The 20,467-nt window shown below is 45.1% G+C and overlaps 1 protein-coding gene across 2 annotated transcripts; it reads left to right on the top strand.

Annotated features, from left to right (window-relative positions):
• Positions 1 to 471: 471 nt before the first annotated feature.
• On the top strand, positions 472 to 19,031 carry ICOSLG (inducible T cell costimulator ligand). Of its 2 annotated transcripts, none has more exons than XM_072847678.1 (7): positions 472 to 541; positions 3,996 to 4,036; positions 6,626 to 6,988; positions 7,485 to 7,769; positions 9,362 to 9,538; positions 10,671 to 10,706; positions 18,774 to 19,031. In XM_072847678.1, exons 1-7 carry the CDS (start codon positions 528 to 530, stop codon positions 18,776 to 18,778), a joined length of 921 nt encoding a protein of 306 aa, XP_072703779.1. In that variant the 5' UTR covers positions 472 to 527; the 3' UTR covers positions 18,779 to 19,031. The 2 variants fall into 2 exon arrangements, with proteins under 2 accessions (XP_072703779.1, XP_072703771.1); XM_072847670.1 differs by lacking the exon at positions 18,774 to 19,031 and adding an exon at positions 13,502 to 16,368.
• The last annotated feature ends 1,436 nt before the right edge of the window (positions 19,032 to 20,467 follow it).

Below are 20,467 nucleotides of genomic sequence, written 5' to 3'. Positions count from 1 at the left end.
CGGTGCCCAGCCCTGGCTCCCCGGGTCCTCCCCAGCAGCGCCCAGAGCCGGCGGTGAGGGGCGCCCCGCCTGAAGGGGCACAGGCACCCTCCCCGCGGGGGGCGACGGCTTTGCGGGGGTCGGGAGCTCCTGCCAAGCGGCCCGGCGAGGCTTTGGAACGGGCTCAGCGGGGACGGGCGAGTGCCTGAGACCCTCCACGCCGCGGGGCCGGGGCCGGGCTCTCTCGGACCGCAGCGCCCGGCGTGCGGGGCCGAAGCGGGACAAGGGGCCGGCCCTCAAGCCCAGGGAAGGGCTTTGCCGGCGGTCCGGGTGCCGGTCGCAAGGCGCCCCGTTTGCACCGTGCCCCGGTAGCAGCACTGGCCGCGCACCGGCTCCGGGTGCGCACGGAAGGCGGAAATCCCCGGCGGGAGGAGGCGTGGTAGGGAAAGGGGAATGGCCTAAAGCGGGCAGCCGTCGGCTGGCCGTGGCACAGCACGGCACGGCACGGCACGGCACGGCACGGCTCGGGCAGCCGCCCGCCTCCCACGATGGAGCCGCAAGGGTGAGTGGCGGCCCGGGGGAGCTGCCGCCCCGCACGCCTGCGGCTGGGCACGGGGGGCATAAGCCGGCTGTTTGCCGGGGCGCTGGCGGGCTGCTTGCTCGGGGGCAGCGAGATACACCCCCCCCTCGAAAAATCCGAGTTTCATTGCAATGCAGCGGGCAGGAAAAGTTCTGGCGGGGGCGGGCTTCTTGAACGGAGACTGGGGCGAGGCGGAGCGCGGGGTCCCCTCCCGACCCCCGGACAGCGGGTTGCGGCGTTAGACCGGCCCGGCAGCTGCTCCCCGCTGCCTGCCGGCACGGACGCGGTGCTGGCTGCGCGGCTGGGGCCAGCAGCTCTCCCGGGTGCCCGTAGCCGCCGGGGAGCCGGGGTTTGCGATGCAGCCTGCGCGGCTGGGCTGCGCCTGGCATAGGGGGTCTGCCCACGCAGGGGGTCTGCCCACGCAGAGGCCCTACCCGTCCGTAGTTTGTCACCCACCCCGTGGAAGACTGCAGGCAATTAATTGGCATTTTAAGGAGCCTTTTGGCCCGAACGTGAATGATGGGAGAAGGCAAGCAGGCCCACCGGGTTTTATTGCCCAGTTTAGTGCTGCTTTACGGTAGGTGTTAGAAAAGCTTGAGAGAGAACCTATTTAGGGCACCCGCTGATGCGAGAAGAGCGATGTTGCTACAAGGTTAGGGCATAAAGCAAATCTTTCCAGCAGAGCAAAAGCCCCAAAGTTATTATGGCAAGTAGCGGGACCCCTTTTGTCTGGCCAGTCTGTGCCTGAACAGCAATGTCCCATGACTCCAAAATAAATAGTGCATGAAAAAGTTGAGATGCTGCTAGGAAGAATAATCTCCCCAAACGAGAATGTATGAAAGAGGAAGCGCAACTTTCTCCCGTTTCACATGACATTTTAAAAAATGTGTAGAAGGGGAAGGTGTGGGAAAGAATTGAGAAAGGAAAAAAACTTTTAAAAATTTAAAATGTTTTATAACAAATAAATAAAGGAGAGAGAGAACCTAAGAAACTAATGCAGTTACACCTGCGCTTGGTGGAGCGTACTGCCAGTGTGATGGACACAGGAGCTGAGCGTACATACGCGGCAAAAGGGAGGTTTCTCTGCAGGCAAGAGCGTTTCTCCCTTTTTCCAACAGGAGCTTGGCATTAAAGCGATTCCAGGGGAACGTGGTGGGCTGACACTGCCCCCGCACTGCCACAGCTGCAGCCTCCTCCAAGTAAGAGGATGAGCATCTCTAGATCTGTCCGATCTTAACTGTGGCATCATTCATTAAAATAAGAAATCAAGGCATGCTTTGTATACATACATTAGAGAATCAGTTCTGGCTGACTAGCTAAATGTTTGTTGGCATCAGCAAACACCTGCCATGGGAAATTCCCTGAAAAGTCCCATAAAGATCAGTCAATTGTTGTTCTCCGTTTAATTCAAATGACTGACTATATCCACAGTTTCTAACTTGGGTGGGGAACAATAAAACAAGCACAGCCATGGGATTAAGAAGGATTAAGAACTACATTAAGGTGAGCTTGTCAAGACAGACCTCTACAAGCCTGGCACAAAAGTGATGGCTCCTGCACAGTGTACAAATACAACAGAAATACAATACAAGACCACGTGCAAAAGCCACCAAAAGTCACTGCCAGAGACAGAACAGAGCAGAGCTGCCTCCCTGGAGCGTTTAGGCACGCTTACTTGGGAGACTCACTTTCAGGCTGACTGCAGATTTACTAAAATAAGTATGAGAGCAGAAATGTTCCACGCTGGTCACCCACTTAAACTTTTGAAACCTCATCTATGAAACTATTTCCAAGGACACAGAAAAGGCAAAGAAAGTGTTTTCTTCATTTAAAAGTAATACAATTCAGACTGACTCTTCCCTAAACTTTCCCCATCTCATTCTCTGGAGATGGGGCTTCAAGTGGAGGTAGATTTTGTGTCAGGAGTGTCCTCTGCTTTCTCCGTGGGAAGCCAAATATGTCTGGGAAGATCATAATTTTCTTGGGGGCAGGTGGGAATTAGAGACCCTCCTCCGCAACAGAGGAGACCCCAGTTGTGCTCAGGCAGCAAGTAGGAGTAAAGCCAGGCAGAAGCGATGCTGTGCCTGGGAGGTGGCGGACAAATCCTGGTGCTCGGCTGGGATAAAGGGGCAGGAGCTGTGGGGAAAGGGCTGGAGACCTGGAAGAGAGAGGGGACGGTGTAAAGCACAGCTGATGGGGAAAAGCGAGGTGAGAAATGGCTGCTGGGGGAGTAGGCTTCGGTTAGGCTTGGAGGGAGGAGGGTCAGGCAGGGCAGGGTTGGTATGGAGGGAAGAAGGCGAGCAGTCTGGGTGGGAGACCCTGGAGTTGGCTCCTGGGTGGATATGGGCTGCTGGGGGCAGCTGTCCCCATTGCCCCAGCCCTTGGCTCAGTGTTGGACCTGGCTGAGGGTTAACAACTGGGAAAGGGAACCAGCTGCACCCAGGTAGTGTGGCCTCACAGTCCCGCTCACTTGCAAGAGCGAGCTGGGGAAACTGGGGATGAGCAGGTGCTCGTGTCCCTCTGCTCGTTGGCTCAGCTTTGCAACCTTATCGCACCCGGAGCAATATCAAGGTGGGCAACTGCAGCCACACAGCTCCCATTCCAAAACCTTGCCAGTGTCTTCCTTTCCTTTCCTACAGTGGTCTGGAGGAAGGAGAGCACAATGCATAGTTAGGCATGGCAGCGAAAGGCTATTTTAAAGTACCTCTTAGGAAAGTGCTGCACATTTATCTTTTTTTAAAGCCTTATGCGATAAGAGTTAAATCACCTGGACTTCATAGATAGGTTAAACTGGGTTTTCCTATGCCATCCAGCGGGAGTAACTCCCTTGGGAAACTCCTGCTTAGATTTGCCCCTCCAGAGTAATCAAACACAGCAAATTCTTTCCAGCAAAACCTTTGCACAGCTCCCTGCTATCAGCACGTTTCCTGTTTACACATTTTTACTGAGTGCACAAAACAGTGGGCAGCATGGTCAGCTGCTTGTTGTCCTTTAACTGGATAAAACCATAACTCATTGAGTTTCAGCAAAATGGTGGGATGCAGGGCTTTGACCTAGATTTAGGCCTGTGCAGCCGTGCTCCTTCCCAGTGATCCAGATATCCTCCAGGGCCTATTTGTCCAGTAAGTCTATATGGTTCATTTTTCACAAGACAGGCACAACACCAGCTTCATGCCTTCTGCTCTGATTCCAATATTAGTGCGGTTTACTGCTATTCGTGGCCTTGGCCACCCACCCACAGAGTTATGTCGTTTGAGCAGAAGTTTTGCAGCTGTCAAAAATGCAAATACTTAATGGGACATTACGTAGCAGCAGTACCTAATTTACTCACTTCTGCTACTATACTGAAACAATCAATATTAGGTTTATTGCTTATGTAAACAACAGAGATGCTAAAGTCTATCATGTAACACTCTTGTTTGCTTTTTTATTTTAGCTATGGATTTCTGTTACTGCTCCTTCATATCCTGAGAGCTGGTAAGTTCAGAACACTTCAGTTAAAAACGAAGCTGCCCTCCCTTAATGTGTTTGGCCAAATACACAGAGTATTTGTAATATGTACAGTATAAACATCTGCATGTTTTCAGCAAGACACTTAAGAATTCCTCAGTGTGACATGCATCATGGAAAAAAGAAAAAATTAGTTTCTATCAGTTTCAGTACAGAGAATAGCAAAGGACCTTATGGATGCTCTTGCATAGATTGCTTTGCTTGCTTTACAGACATTCCTGCCTATTTATCTCTGCCAACAAAAGGCCTTAGAAGTGGGGTAATAAGGTCTGTTGATAAGCAGATCTAACATGCCTGGATAAAGTCCATGCTCGTATTATGACTAGAATTATACATCACTCTATCAAGTACCCAATATTAGCAAGTGTTTTACTACAGTTCCAAAAATCCCTTTCAAAACAAAAGCAAGGTTAAAGGACATCACTTGGTGATACTTAAACGTTTTCAGAGTTGTCTCTCCTCTGTTCTTGCTTAATCACTGAGAAGGACCTCAACGAAGTCCTCAAGTAAAGTCCCAGGCCCCACAATCAGGCCAAACTGTACTAGATTCAGTTTCAATAGAGGCCAGCTGGCCCGTTCCTAAATAACGCCAGCGATGGAGGTACCCCCATCTTCCCAGGCAATGCTTTCTAGAGTGTCACTTTGCCTCCTGCTAGGAGGGGTTTCCCAGATTCTGGGCTGCAGCATCCTTGTTGCAGTTCAAGCCCGTTACTTCTTGTCTCACCCAGCAGAGGATAAGGGCCTGGAGAACATGCTGCCTTCCTTCCTGCAAGTACTGCGTTTGCTTCAGAGGTATTTTTAAGCCAGGGTGCCCAGCTCAGGTGTGTAGATGAGCTATTTCTGAGTCCAGTGCACTAACACAAAGACATGTCCCCCTTTAATATTCCTGCCTCCCTCCCACCTCACCATGCGCTGTTTCCACATTTCCAAACCCTCACTCTTGTCATCTCTCTTTCCCTAATTCACCCACCTGCATAATCCCTTCACCCAGCTGTAATCTCTCCCATCCAACCCCATGCCTGACCCCTCCAGCCCCCCATTCTGACATTTACAACGTGCACACTGCTTTGGTCTCAGCAACCAGTTGCACCAGAGAGGTTTCGGCTGCTGGTGTGGAGGAGAGGTGATGCATCATCCCTCCCAGCAGGGAGGCTGCAGTCAGAGCTGCCCTGGTCCTCTCAGAATAGCTGATCTGCACCTTCTGCATCGCTCGTCCACCAGCTCACACCTTCTCATTGCACAGCAGGAGGTGAGGTTGCCTTTCTCATGTCTGGAGGCCAGGAAAAGTGCCCTGAAAGCCAGATACTGTGCTGGCCTACCTCAAGTGGCTGTGAGAGGTTGTAGATGTCTAATGAATGTGTCAGTGGAGGTATCTGGGCATGCTGGTTTGCCAGCTGGGTATATTTGTTGAGAGGTTGACACCGATGGTAGCAATAAAATGTCATTGCTATGACATGACCACTTTGAGAAACACTGTTTTTACTCCCTGTCGTGGTTTAGCCCCCGTCAGCCGCTCACTCACCCTGTCCCTCTGGTGGGATGGGGGAGAGAATCTGAAGAGCAAAAGTAAGAAAACTCGCGGGTTGAGATAAGAACAGTTTAATTGAAATAACAGAAATAAAATAATTGAATAATTGAAATAAAATAATACTAATAATAAATTGCAATGAAAAGGAAAATAACGAGAGAGAGAGAGAGAGAGGAAGAAACCCCAAGAAAAAAAACCCAAGTGCTGCAACCGCTCACCACCCTCTGACCAATGCCCAGCCCGTCCTTGAGCAGCGATCGCTGCCCCCTGGCCAACTCCCCCCAGTTTCTATACTGAGCATGACGCCATATGGTATGGAATAGTCCTTTGGCCAGCTTGGGCCAGCTGTCCTGGCTGTGCCCCCTCCCAGCTTCTTGCTGGCAGGGCATGGGAAGCTGAAAAGTCCTTGACTAGTGTAAGCACCACTTAGCAACAACTCAAACATCAGTGTCTTATCAACATTATTCTCATCCTAAATCCAAAACACAGCACCATACCAGCTACTAGGAAGAAAATCAACTCTATCCCAGCGGAAACCAGGACACTCCCCTTTTTAATTTTTTTGGGTCTCAAAATAATGGTAGCACTCTTTCACTCTTTCAAGACGTGGTGTTTCCACGTCTTGTGATTTACCTGGTGTTTTACCAGGTGATTTACCATTTTCCTTAATTTTAAAAAAGTGATTATTAAAGCATTAGGACTTGAATATGTGTCTGCAGTCAGTCCCAGTCAGTAGGCAAAGTGAAACATGCAGGTATCCATGGGGCTGGGAATGCTTAGACCAGAGAAAGAAATAAGCAGAAGGCTTTATATTGTAAAAGGTCCATTTGGAAAATGTACAGACAAACAGACACAGAGAGAATTAGCCACCGGCAAGTCAGGAGGTAGGAATCACTATTAAGTGAGCACACTCATCTGGCTGTTATAAATACTAATACTGGAGTCCACATGTGGTAGAACATACTCAAAAAGAATGACATTTTTGCCACATAACCTCCCTTTTTTATCTCTCTCTTTTAATCTTGTAGTTATGGCACTGGAGGAGAAGATCATCGTCAGTAAACTTGGAGACAACGCTACACTGAGTTGCATTTATCGAGGAAGAGAATTGCACTTAAAAAATCTACGAGTATATTGGCAAATAGCTGATGATCAAGAAGAGTGTTCAGTTGTACATGCACTGATCTCTGGTCAAGACAATGAAAGTGAACAGTGTATTCACTTTAAAAACAGGACTCAGTTATTCTGGGATAGATTGGAAAATGGCGATTTTTCTCTGCTACTACTAAACGTCAGCCAGAGTGATGAACGTACGTACAAATGTGTAGTACTGCAGAAAACTGAATATACCAGAGTGATTCACCAGGCAGAAGTGGTTCTCAGTTTAGCAGGTAAGAACTTGTATCACTTGCACATATTTGCCCAAATTCTCATTCCAGCTTTTCAAATTCGTGCCATTTCAATATTACATTTAAGCGTACCCTTAACTTTGAAACGTACTTCAGCCCTTCGCTGAAATGAAGTCTGCTTAATTTAAATGTTACAGATAAGGAATTGAAAACTGGGAGAACACCTGTAACAGCTGATTTATCCAGTGTGGTGTTTTTTCTTCATCTTGGTTTTCATTAGTATAAGGGTTCTTGCACATGACTGCGTGACAGCGGCTTAAGAAGTTGCTTTCTTGTTTGGGGTTTGGCTTCAGCCTTCTGCCCTTCCAGTAATTCTCTCCACTCTCTGGCTTACATACCAAACCTGCAGGTGTTTCCCTTTCAAGTCATGAGGGTCGTGTGAAAGCCAGAACTTCTGCTTCAGAACCCACATCAAAATCTTGTCTTTTCAGTACGTTTCAACATGTTGATGACTATTTCTTTTTCTCTTGCTCTCCAGCTAGTTATAGCCAACCAATACTCAGTGGACCGTTAAGAAACAGCAACAGCACTGGAGAGGAGGTGACTTTCAGCTGCAGGTCCGGCAATGGATACCCAGAGCCCAATGTTTATTGGATAAATAAAACGGACAACAGCCATCTGCCTCCATCAGAGCTAAAGATCACCCCCCACGCCGATGGCACTTACAGTGTTTTTAGCACGCTGAAGGTTAAAGCCACTTCTAACATGCAAATAGAGTGCTCCGTAGAAAATAAAATACTGCGGGAAAATCTGTCAGCCAACTGTAAGTCCCTTCATGATACTTCATGTTTTCTAGATAGCAGATATATCAACCAGTGTGTCTGTCTGTAGATACGATTAACGAGAGGTACACATTATTTCAGTAGTTCCCAAAAGTGCCAAGAAGAGTGCAGTTTTTGTTTTAAGCTAGTTATACTTAGCCATGGACTTCATGTTTACTTCTGACTTCTTCCACGCTGAAGCAAACACCCCATCAAGCATGTTATGACAACGGCACTGAGAAGTTCTTGTGTCCAAGGCAGTCACTGGGCTTTACCATTCGGTTCCTCGGGAACACAATTACTTGGGGAGTCAGGTTATTTTTCAGGGGACACCATACAGTAGATCCATGATTCCTGAACCCTACCTGACTGCTTTGCAGCACTCATATTTGCTTTTTACTCTGCCTAGTTTCAAAGTTCTGCTTTCAGTCTCCAAAACTCAATTTAACACAGTGCACTACTTAAAGTAGGCCTGTAGCAAACAGGTAATATTAGCCTAGTAGAACAATACACCTAATAGCAACAAGTATAAGAAGCTATTTATTGCTGATATGAGTAATCAATAGTAAAAACAAGTATTTAGCCACTCAACTCTTCACAAAAACAGAAAGCTATTTTAAAAAAAGCTATAAAAACGTTATAGCTATAGTAGCAATAGTGAATTTCATGATTTCCAAACAGCTGCGTAGAGAAGCTATCTGGAGTGGGAGAGCCTTTGTGGAGGTGGCTGTTCAGTCTCATTGCTGTTCCTGGTCCTGCCTCCCACCACACCTTTCTCTTGGGGTTTCTGCACCCTGGTGCAAGGAGGTTCGATTGTTTGCGTAACTGTAGCTGGATACCCACAGTTAGTCTACCTGAACACACCAAGGAATCGCGTACTCTGGACTTAACAACTCTGATCCCACAAACATACCCAGGGGATATAGATTAAACTATTTCCAGGAACAAAAACTGTGCACAAGGAAAAATTGCACAGTAGCGTGTTTGTATGATAGCATACCCTTGCTGTTATCCCAAATTACAAGAAATCTAAGTAACCTTGTCATTAGTTTCCTAATGGCATTCTGTCATATTGTATTCAGGGGGGAAAAGACCTTCATCATCTTATTTTTTGTTGGTTTCTAAAAGCACTACCACACTTGAAAGAGTAAGAGATGTGATTTGAAACCTTCCGTTTGCAGCAATCAGTGGAAATTCGTCACTCACTTCAGGGAAACAGGTTTTCACCCACTTTTCTGAATACCATCAGATTTACATTATAGATTCTGTATAGATTTATTTTAAACTGAGTCTAGCTACAAGGCTCAAACATACAGTCTCCCAAAGCTGGCAGGAAAGAAGAACAAAAAGGAAGAAAGACGGATGCAGGCAGTATGATGACAGGGAGGAATAAACCGGCATTGTATTATTAGACAGTGTAAGCTGGAGACGTGCCTTGCTCAGAAGAAATACCACCAGAATCACAGTGATATGAATAGCACAAATATTTAGTCCTTCAGATTTTTTTTGCGCGTATAAAATGTGGTCAAATATTTGCCTGGTATGAAATGTGAAAATTTATACCTTATTACATCCTTTTTCTATTTTATTGTAGACACACAGCAGAAGCAAAACAATGGTTCTAGCACAGAAAGTCACAAAAACCTGGAAAAAAATGGACGAGGTGCTCAAGCAGCTGGCATCGTTTCCATTGTCATCCTGATAGGTCTTCTAGCTGTTTTAACCTGCTGGCTGTGGAGACGGAGATCCTCTAAACTAGTGTCCTACACAGGTAATGAGGCCCTTCATTTGCATGACCCAATCTGAAGAATTGTTTTTCATTTGCCAAAATATTTAGTGTCATCCAGCGCATTGCTAGAAGGTACGAGTAAGTTCTCTGCACTCAACAGCAGGAAATCATGCTGTTATCAAAATCCTGGGGTTCCCTAGGGAGGACATATAGTGCCCCAGAACATGTTATTCTTTATGGTTTTCTGCTAATGCATCTGAGCCTCAGAGGAGTTAACTGCTGGACATGAGAGCAACTCAGACTTTGTGCCTGTTCAGGCCCTGGTTTCTGAGCTGTGATCCCTGCAGGCTGTGTCTGGACAAATGGAGGGGATGCTCCTCTGTGGAACAGGACTGCAGTCAGTAGCTGTCTCTGCTTAGCACAATCCAAAGCAGAAATCAGAGGATAAATCAATCCTGAGAGCTTTAGAATCACTGGCTGGGTAATTAAGGGTTCAAGATCCCACTGGGATCCAGCAGCTTTCCACAAGTTAGAAATAAAGCATATCTCACTGTTACTTCACATGATACATGCGTACCCTTGTATCGCCGCATTTGCCCACACACAGGACTCTTCAGTGCTTGGCAAGACAGAACAAAAGGTAGCTCTGAAAGACATCTTGTGAACCAGACTCACTCTGCTGATGTATCTGAGTACTTCTATAAGCCAACTTTGCAGGTATATGAAAGTGAACATCTAAGAAAATGGAGCAGGGGCAACCACACTTTTCATAGACAAGGACAAACCACATTTTCAGTCCAGGCCCTCTTCCTCATGGCTAGCAAGCCCAGGTGCTTCAGAAAAGACCAGGAGAAAGCAGGGTAGTGATCTTGCCCAGCATCTGCAGCAGCTGTGCTAGGAGCCATGTCCTTCCTTCAGAAACGACCCAAGAGTGGTGCAGGATTCTGTCCCAAAACATGGAGCAGGGCTGTTGCTTCAAGCCCAAAATCTATCCTTGCTGAAATGGTGACCTAGATTGTAAGCAAATAGAGTACGGACTGCATTTTGCTAGCCAAAGAGCATTTAGCACATTGAACCCTCAGCTTTGGTGGATGTTGCTTAATATTAATCCTGTTTGGCTAAAGACTATACTTACCTGTCCTACATGCTTAAAATAGTGCATTTGTTTCAACAGATGTCCAACCAAATGAAGACAAAGGAGGACTCAACTGTAAGTATTAAAAATATGTATTTGTCTCAAGAGTGACTTAACTTCATAGCTTCAGTACTCAAGTTCAGCACAAAGCCTTTAGATCAGACTTCCTGGATGTTACAAATTCAAGCATGTAAAGCAGTAGCCCTACTTCTTCTCTCAGCCCTTTCCTTGGGCTCTGTAAGCATTGCCAAAGGCAGCCTGAGAGTCTCAGGTCCCAGAAGTTCCTTCAATAGTTCAGGCCAAAGGACATGACAAATCAACAGGGGACACAAAGCGTACAGGCTGAAGCCACCCTCCCCTCCTGTTCTACAACTGTGCTGCAGCTACTGTTGCCATCAAGACAGGTAGATTATGCTATAAGCCAAGCAGAGCCAAACTTGGAAAATCTGTTTTAAATGCTGATTTTTCAAGTCTGGACAACACTGACTATTTATCACTTCATATCATGTCAGTGCCCATCACCAAATGGTTGTTCTCTGCCTTTTTAGGCACCATATCCTAGAAGGTCTTTAGCTGGGATACAGCAACATCATATGCCTCATATCTACGAACCTGAGCATATATACACCCAATTTAAAAAGTACTAAGCACTCTCCTTTCCTAGAGAAAAAAAAAATGCAGTTTAGACCTTCAACGTGTTCATATATTTTATAAATGAGAATGCAGTATTGCAGGCCAGCTGGTTTACAAATTCATTTATTATTTACAGTGGAGGAAAAATAAAAACAGGTCAAAAAAATCCAAGACAAATTTGGAAAAGCAAACTCAGCACCAGGGACTTGCAAGAGTACAGAGAGGATGAAATATATGCGTATTTTATATCTCATTTGGTAGTTTCTACTGAAGCAAATGACTGTTGCCTGCTTATCTCTGCAAAACAGGCAGAAAATACTGTGGTCCTACCAAAACTGTAATAGTGAAAGCATAGTTTGCCCTAGCAGATGCTGTGAATGTACCAAATTTATAATATCAAGCAGAAGCAAAATAACCCTTAAATGAAAAAATTTTTTTCTAGAACTTCTTTAGTGGTCATACAAACTGGGTCAATGGCCAGTTATCTTCCAGACCCATCACACAACCCCAGCCTGATCCACAACATTTGTGTTTGCTGAACATCAGACAGGCATTACACTGTTTCCTGTAGAGCATAATGTAGAAAGGAGGATGAATTTTCTCCTTAAGATGAAGAGGCATTTTGTCCTTCCGTTCCTGTGAGCTGCATTAACATAACATAAGCAGTTCATTAAGGTCAGCTTTTTCTTCTCCAGACTTACTTATACTAGGCCCTATTTTATTAGATCCCTGGAATTAGCTTGTAAGTAGAAAAGCCTCTCTGACATAAACAGGAGTAAATATTTCTCTCATGTTGAAGGCTGCTGTAGCGTGATTTGTTCATTAACAACAAAACAAAGATGCTTGCCTTCCAGAAACTGTCTTTTCCTTGGCATGTCTGCACCATTTGTGGGAGAAGAGGTGGGACAGCAGCTTTGGTGGTTCGCTGCTATCAGAAACTGTCCCACCTCCGAGGGCTGTTTTCTGCCAAGAGAGCCATGGAAGGCATGGAAGGCAGTATCTTTTGGGCAGCCCAATTTGAAGGTAACTTGGACCAATACCAGAGAAATTAGAACGATCTAGAGAATGTAATCTCTGATGAAAGATTGGTTATGTTTGTTTAGGCTGGAGATAGCAAGGCTGATTAAGGACACAATAACAACCCTCTTCAAGGAGTCCTTAAAGAGGATGGGACAAGTTACTTAATATCCTAACCCAGCGGACACAGCACTTGAGACACAACAGGCGTAAACAAAGGATATTTAAGCTACACGTTAGGAAAAAAGGCCTTTCTAAGAGTTAATGGTAGTTGAGCACCAAGGCAGAGAGTTTGTGCAGGTTGTCAAAGTCTCTGTCAGTCCATGTTTCTTGCTGTTCTGTTTTTTTCTTAACAAAAGAGGAAACCAGTATCTGTCAAGAATTATTTAGAAATTGCCTTAGGGCAAAAAGATGGGCTCTTGGAGAAAGTCTAGCTTAATTCAATGATCATTTGAGATTTTCAAGCGAATCATGCGTGGTAGATGGGGAGGAAGGCACTGTGGAGGTCACACCCCCAGGGACACTCTGCCACGGCATTTTGCTTTTCAGTGTTGATTTAAATATGTTTCTGCATCTATGGGTTTCACTTTATAAAGAAGGTCAGGTTGTTTCATGGGGGGTGGGAATCCTGAATACTGCAAAAACAAAAAGAGCCTACTGAGACTAGCTGTTACAAAGAAAAAGGTTTTGGAAACTATGGGGAAGGCAGGTTGTGAAGAAGAGTAACTTCATCCCGGTGGGGTTAGTCTCTCCAGCCACCCATTACAATCAGTGGGGCAGGATGATCCACTGAGGAGAAACTCAGAGCTGGAGCAATTCTGAATTGCTTTCTGAAGTGATCCCTTCACTGCCTGTAGAGGAGCCTCAGGGAGCTGCTTTCCCTTGGCCACAGATAAGTTTTGTGCATCTTGTTCTCTGAAGTAGCTTAAAACAAACCAAAGGCAACACTGACATCCCTTCACAAGGGAGGGGGATGTTAGCAGGAGAGCACTTTTTGCAGGAGGAGAGGCACTTGCAGTCTTTTGCACAAGGGCAGAGGGCCCTCAGTGTCTTGGGTATCGAGGCAGGGCTTCACCCCAGCTGATTCTCTCTCAGCAGCATGAATACATCTTTTCCATAGCTTTGCAGCTTGTTCCACTGGTTATGTAAGAAAAACAACTCTAGGACATTATTATTTCTGGGGGATTTTTTTCTGAAAAGAAGTTGTTTTGTTTTTACAGCACCTGTCTAAATGGAAAGTCTGCCAACAATTTGGGCAACTGGAGATGTGTCAAGAGAAGCATCACCCCCTTTCTCAGTGGCAGCATTGCTTGTAATACAAGTGAGATTTCTGCAGAGTGTGCCAAGAGAGATGGCAAAAAAAGCTTCTCCAACACAAGAGACAGCCAAATCCGCTGGATTTCTGTTCCAGCCACTGGCTGTGTCCACACAACAGTTGTGTCACGACACCAGCTAACCACTTTGGACAGTCCTCTATGATAGTCTCTCAGTGTTTTGAGCTCCTGCACTGGGGAAAGCCATAAGCATTGGGACTTAGCTACTCTGTACCAGAGCACTGAAAGCTGGTGAGGGCCCAGTCTCTCATCATCACCATCGAGGACTTTGTTAGTAGCAGAAGCCACCGCGTTTCAGGAGCACGGGAAGTTCTTGCTGCTTCTCCTTACCCTGATGATGACCACTAAATGTGAAGAACGGCAGCTAAAACAAAAAAAAAAACACACCACCCAAAACTGAAGGACTCTTTGCAAAGTGAGATTTGTGACCTCTTCCACTTTTCTCTCTCTACAGTAGATCCTTTCCTTGTCTGGTTTCACCAGCTGTGTGTTGTGTCCAGAACGAGGTAGAACATTTTGACCCAGTCCTCCAGAAATGGGAGTTGCTATGACAGGGTTAAGCACTGAATGTGCTAGCTTAAGGGAATGTGCATTCTTTAAATGCACTTGATATCAACATTTTGTTTTTTACCGAATATTCCACCGAAAAAGGGGACTTCCACTTTTGACAGAAGCCAGTGCGTACTGTGTGAAAGAACAGGCTGTGGAAATCTGACAGATTAAAAATAGTGCTCTCTGCTATGTTAGTATTGGGTTACCTGGACTTACCCTTTTCAGGATGGAACAAAAACTGTGGTCGAGTTCTGCTTGGTTCAGCTGGTCTTTATCTAAGCACTCCTCTGCAGCTTCCAGGGAGGATTTTAAACTTAATCTCTCCTTGTGCCCCATCCCTCCACCCAAAAAAAAAAAAAAAAAAAAAAAAAAAGTGCTGACTATATCACTGTGTTGTCCATGAATGCCCAGAAAGCCAAGAATGGCACTTTCCTTGTGCCAGTGCCTGTGCCTCAGTGGTTCAGCCCTGAGTCAGCCAAGAGCAACTGGTTGAAAATAGCAGAGCAGTAAACCTTGCTGATGGTATGACGTTTTGAAGGAGGAGGAATCTAATATTAGCTCTCTTGCCTAGGTGGGGCAGTTTTCCCTGTCTTGTCACAGAGGGGTGGAGATGATGATTTTAAACTGAGCCCTGGAAACACCTGGTTTCTCCTGCACCAGTTGCTAGACTAAAATTCTACCATTTTTGAGATTAAGTCTCAACCTTGTTTGTCCTAGCTCTGCGTAGGGGAGGCACTCCAGTGTCAACTGTGAGACAGGACATTGATTTTTCATATCATGATCAGCTTTCAAATCCCAGCCAAGTGAAAATAAATTTTGTTGTCCTGTTCTCCCATCACACGGAATCCAGAACCGTTTGGCAATAGCACAATTAGCTTTTGTTGAAGCAATACCACCAAGGAGGCTCAGAGTTGGGTAGCTGTGCACCACCACTGCACTAGTGTCTTTCTTGTGGGAGGGCTGTGCAGGCTCAGCCTCCATGGCATTTAAGAGAAGGGGCAGCTTAGACCTCACTTGATGCAATCTAGGCTTACTCACCAATTTGAACAGGATAGGGAAGTTGTTGGTTTTGGTTTTTTGTTTGTTTTTTTAAAAAATAAACAAAGCTGCAACTAAATAATTAAGCTCCTGTCTCCTGTTTAGATTGTAAGTGACTGTACAATTGTGGGTTTTTAAAGACATTTTATCTATTCATGTCAAAAAAGAGTATATTGCATATTTGCTAATCTTGAATGATGTGTGTGAAAAATACTGGTTTATTTATTAATTTCACTTTTGTCCTCTGTCACTTTCCAATGTACAACTGTAACATACCCTATCAGGTAGGGCATTTAGCTCTGTGTTTCTCAGATAAGATTACTGAGGTGCCATAAGTTACTTTAAATGTCAGCCTTTCCTTGTCTTCTCTCATGTCTATTAATCTAGGCGTTAGATATTTTCTGAGTGCATATCTAGTCTTCAGTAAACCCTAAAGGGAATTTGCTTGAAGAAAGCATGCAAGCTTGCAGACACCTTAAAAACGTGAACAACATCTGTGAGGATGCGAGGGTAACCATTTCCTAGTGGTTCAGTAAGAAGTCCTGCAGACGTTTCCTCGCTATCTATCACATAAAGTTGTTTTGCACAGCCTCTTTGGTGCTGCTGTAACTGACAGAAGCCTTTTCTAAAAACAGTTTTCCACCTCTGTATTCTGCAACTGCAAGAAGCTATAACAGTTTAGAGATGCAAGAAGTGACCTAGCAGTTGTTTCGCAATATGTTGTTAAGGTAATTTAGACTGGATTATTTACTTCTGCGCTACTTCACAGTGCGTACTGAATACATCTAAATGCAACAGCTTATTCTTGCAAAATCCGTACTTTCAATTGGTGTAGGTTTCCAGCTATTTTTTGGAGGCAAGTAAATCCTAGGTGGCAACTTCTTTGTTAGCATTCAAAGGACTTGGGAATTTTGTAACAATAGAGGTTTTTGTCATCACATACCATGTTTATATTTTAAATAAAATCCATTCATTCTTCTGGATGTTTGGCTAAATCTATCAGCACATAAAGACAAGTCACTCCAAACCATTGCCCCCAAAGTGGCAGTTTTCCTTTCAGCCGCATCCCTCAGGGCATATGAGCACTCCTTTCCAAAGCCCTCAGGTGAGGAGAGACCGATGCAACACAGAGACTTGACAGGCTTTGCTCTATTTTGGCTTGCACAACAAAACACCTTGAACAAACTCAATGAAAGCCACACGGTAGCCTGAAGGCAGCACTAAGGCAAGGCTGATACATCCTTTTCTCACCCAACTTAACAACGCCTAGCAAAGGTACAACACCTCCTGCTTCCAGAACTGAAACCAGCTCATTGCACTGTCCCAGGTCAGTGTTGCACTTGGGCACCGGCATCCCTCTGTTTCCCTTCGTTAAAGATAGTGGCTCACATGAACTGCATGTCCCAAGCAACTTAAACGCATGCACAGGAAAGCACCGCTTGATGCAGCTTTGTGGGAAGGCTCTAAGAAATGGACTCACTTTCACAGAAAAGCGAAAGGCTTTCGTTGTGGCATGGCTGGTAAACCACAGATGGAAAGCCCCGAGAGAGAACATGTGTTGCTACTTAATGGTCTGAATCCATCCATCCTGTAGTCAAATTCATTAATTAAATCTTTTCACCTATGAGAGCTGAAATACCTCTTTTGCTCAAAAATGCATTCCCTTTTTCCACTTCAACAACCCTGACTCCAAACACTTTTCTCAATAGCCCCTCGTGCTATGTCAAAGAAATTGTATTAGTTGCCTCTCCAAATTACAAAGAGAATCCTTTTCATGTTTGTACTAAATATGCACAAAAATTCACGTTACCCCATGAGGGTAATATCTCTAACTTCTCTTTTCCAGGGCAAGAGAAACTGCTCTAAAGAATAATTGAGTACAGCCCAACTCCGCAGGGAGAGGACCCGCACACACACCATAGAATTTAGTTAGGCTCTTGGGACTCTTCCTCTCAATGATGTGATGTGGCATTAGGATCCTCACCACATTCATTGGATGATAAGGGATGAAATCATTGTAAACTGGTCCCCATCTGAGGATTATAAAAGGCACCCCACATGTTCCTTGAGGCGATCTCCTCTGCATCTGGCAGCCCAGGGAATTACAGGCCACAGACCAGTAGTCTCTGTCTCATTCATCTTTCAAGACACACTTATCTGTCGTGTCAATTTGTACAATTATCTTCCAACACAAGAAAAATGCTTCCAACACTTTATGCGTTATCAGCACCACTAATAAGCATAAGTAGTGTATCCGAACCAATGCCCCATGCTGCAAAATGCAAGTCCTTGGGAACTACTCATGACCTTACTGTTAATCACAAACTCAAGTACTTTGTTAGGAAAGAGCCTGTCTCCCATTTTAGTCTGGCACAGAAAATTGCTATGTAGAGATAGATGCTCTTATATCAACAGAGACTTAGGCTGACCTTCCAACTTGCCCAAAATAGGTCCCAACAGTTTAGTAATAAAACCCTAATTTGTTTTCCTGTGATTTCAAGAAGTGCTGCTTGCGGCCATTTTATAATTGGAAAACTTGGATACAGAAGTCACACGCTCAGGGTCACACAAAACTGTAGGTGACTTGGTACTTGAACTCACGTCTCCAGCATGCAGAGACCTTCTCTCCTTTCACTTGCTGGACTGGAAAATCTACTTCTTTGCAGCATTCACCCCAGTAGACATCATAAGTCAACAGAAGCCATTTGCTATTTTTGAATAGGATTGCACATAAACTGCCAGACTACACTTTCATAGCTGTTGCACAAAAATAGTCTGCCCTTAAAAAAATTGGAAAGAGGAAAAAATGACAAAATGTCTTTCAGTTGAGACCAGAAAACTTTTAAGAATGTGTCAGTAAGAAGCAACACTAATGCAGCCATAATGTGGACAGAGGATGAGTGCTAACATTTCCTTCTTAATTTCTTCTGCCAGATGTCATCACATGTCATCCCTCTTACGAGGCTGAGTGTATAGTTTTGAAACAAAATCAGGTTTGCTTGCAAAAACTTCTTTTCTACAGCATCATGCTGGACTAGAGGCAATTCTATTCCTCTTGATTCATCTCTTTCATCAGACTTACCATTATTATTTTACCTAACTTCTAAAATATATCACTACTCCAGTCAAGATAACTAAAAAGAGGTCAAGGTGTAAAATGTCTGAACTATTGCCAAAGCACTGTAGCTGCTTTTATAAACACAAGGCAAACACAAAGTATCTTTATCACCTTATTGGAAACCTTATTACCCAGCTCAGATCAGTTTGATAAACCACCAGTGACATTAAACTCTGTGTCAGCAAAGTACCAGAAGTCCTGTCATAAACCTGGTCTTTTAAAGCCCTTTCTTTGGTTTTCCGTATGTATGCTCATATTTCCATATCTATCGGGCACTATCTGCAGCACAGAAGGTTGCTCTCTTATTTGAGATACGTTATTGAATTCTCTTATCAGAATCATGAGAAAAATCCAGCTCTGTGTTGGTTTCTGATCTACTGAACCAGGCAACAGGGCTGGCCAGATAACAACCGTCCTTTCCAGGGAAATTCATTGACTGTTTCTACATAGGGTGAAGCACCCCAGGAAGGTCTTCTGGACTCCTGGCATCAGCTCACGCGAGAAGCGTGCCCAGAAACTGATGGACTGGAGAAGCAGAGGAAGTGGCTGTGGAGACAGGCGACTCTCCAGGGATCCCCAGCCAGGGTGAGCTGCCGTGCCAGGTCTCTGCTCAGCAGGCGGGCACCTCATCAGGAGTCCTGGCATGCCAGAGCACAGCTCAGCTCAGAGGAATAAGTGCCTTCGAGCAGGAAAGAGCAAAAGAATAAATAAATAAAACCCCAAACTCTACACATCTGTTCCCTTTAACTGCAGATTATTTTGTTTATTCATTTAAAGTTGAATTCTTCATGACTACCATGAGGCTGGCAGCTGCCTGTCAAAATATTGCTCACAGAACAGTTTGATCCAGCTGAGAGTAGGAACAAGAAAGAAAGAGGGGGGGGGGGGGAGAGAGAGAGAATCTTTTAATCTGCTCCAGCCCAGTGACACCTCACCAGTCCTCTGGAGATGAAGCTCTGTGTGGGAAATTTTTAAAAAAAAAAAAAAAGAAAAAAAAAAGTAGCCCTTAAGAAGAACTCCTATTAACAAGCATATGCTCTGGCTGGCTGGAATTATCAACCACAAAACCCACCAGGCATGCACACAGTGAGCCAGTGCCTTTCGTTAACATTTTTGGCAATGTAGCAACTGCTGACAGGCTTCATACAATGTGTCTTAGCTTCACTTTTGAGCAATTCCTATTGCGTCACAACATATCTGGATGGAAAATTATTTCTAAACAAACAAAGTCAAACAAACAATTCCTCAGAAACAGAAAACTTGGCAAAAGAAAAATTTGTCATCTGCCAATTTCTGTGGCTGCATTTACTGCATCGGTAGTCCTTCAGGTCTTGAGACACAGTAGTAGGTATTCTACGAGTCAATTACTGCTGCTGGTAAGAACCAGTTTTTGCATTAAAATTGGTTTTAATGTCCCTAGGCCACAGGTGCTCAGGCTTGAGCAACCCGCAGCCATGTGGGATCCCAGGCACAGAGGTGTGCCCCCACCTGCATACTTTCCAGAAGCCTTTGGGATGGGGTTGGAGGGCAGGGGAGGAAAGGAGTTTTGTTTTGTTTTAGTCTCTAGGCAATGCTGTTCCAGACAGCTAGGAGGAAACCACTGAACTTCTGCACCTAGGCAGAAGCCAGGTAGGAAGTTTGCTTTGAAGCTGGAACTGGACCCTAAGCCCATCCTGTGAAGGTCTGGATTTACAGCCCGGCGCTCTTATACAGCACTCACCACATGTTTTACAAAGCATGCTATAGTCTTAATCACTGCACACCCAGATGCTGGGATAGGATAGAGCACTCAGCCTGGAGATACATAATGGTATAACATATCTCTGCTGGCTGGAAACTCCATGCAAGCAGTGTAACTGCACAGAAGTGAGTGCAATGGAGCAGCATACCAAAGCATATTTGAACAGGGATAAAGCGCAATGGAACAGCATGCCAAATGCAGGGCTGATTTTGCCAGGAGATGAGTAAGAAAGCATGCAGATCCTGCAACGAATGCCTGACCTTGTTTGAGTGGCAGGACTGCCACAGATTGAATGCAAACACAATCCCAACGTCACTGCTTTCATTCAGACTATTTACTTTTCCGGGAGGAAAGATTGGTATCTTATCTCCCCCCCGCCCCTTGTCAAAGCTAGTGTCACTGT

This window comes from Ciconia boyciana, chromosome 1 (assembly GCF_034638445.1).
Source record: "Ciconia boyciana chromosome 1, ASM3463844v1, whole genome shotgun sequence".
Lineage (NCBI taxonomy): Eukaryota > Metazoa > Chordata > Aves > Ciconiiformes > Ciconiidae > Ciconia > Ciconia boyciana.
This window is presented reverse-complemented; position numbering and strand designations above follow the sequence as displayed.

Bases quoted from the DNA above. Each gene is read 5' to 3' on its own strand.
- ICOSLG (XM_072847670.1), top strand. The intron at 4,037-6,625 runs GTAAGTTCAGAA...TTAATCTTGTAG, and splicing joins CCTTCATATCCTGAGAGCTG to TTATGGCACTGGAGGAGAAG. The intron at 6,989-7,484 runs GTAAGAACTTGT...CTTGCTCTCCAG, and splicing joins AGTGGTTCTCAGTTTAGCAG to CTAGTTATAGCCAACCAATA.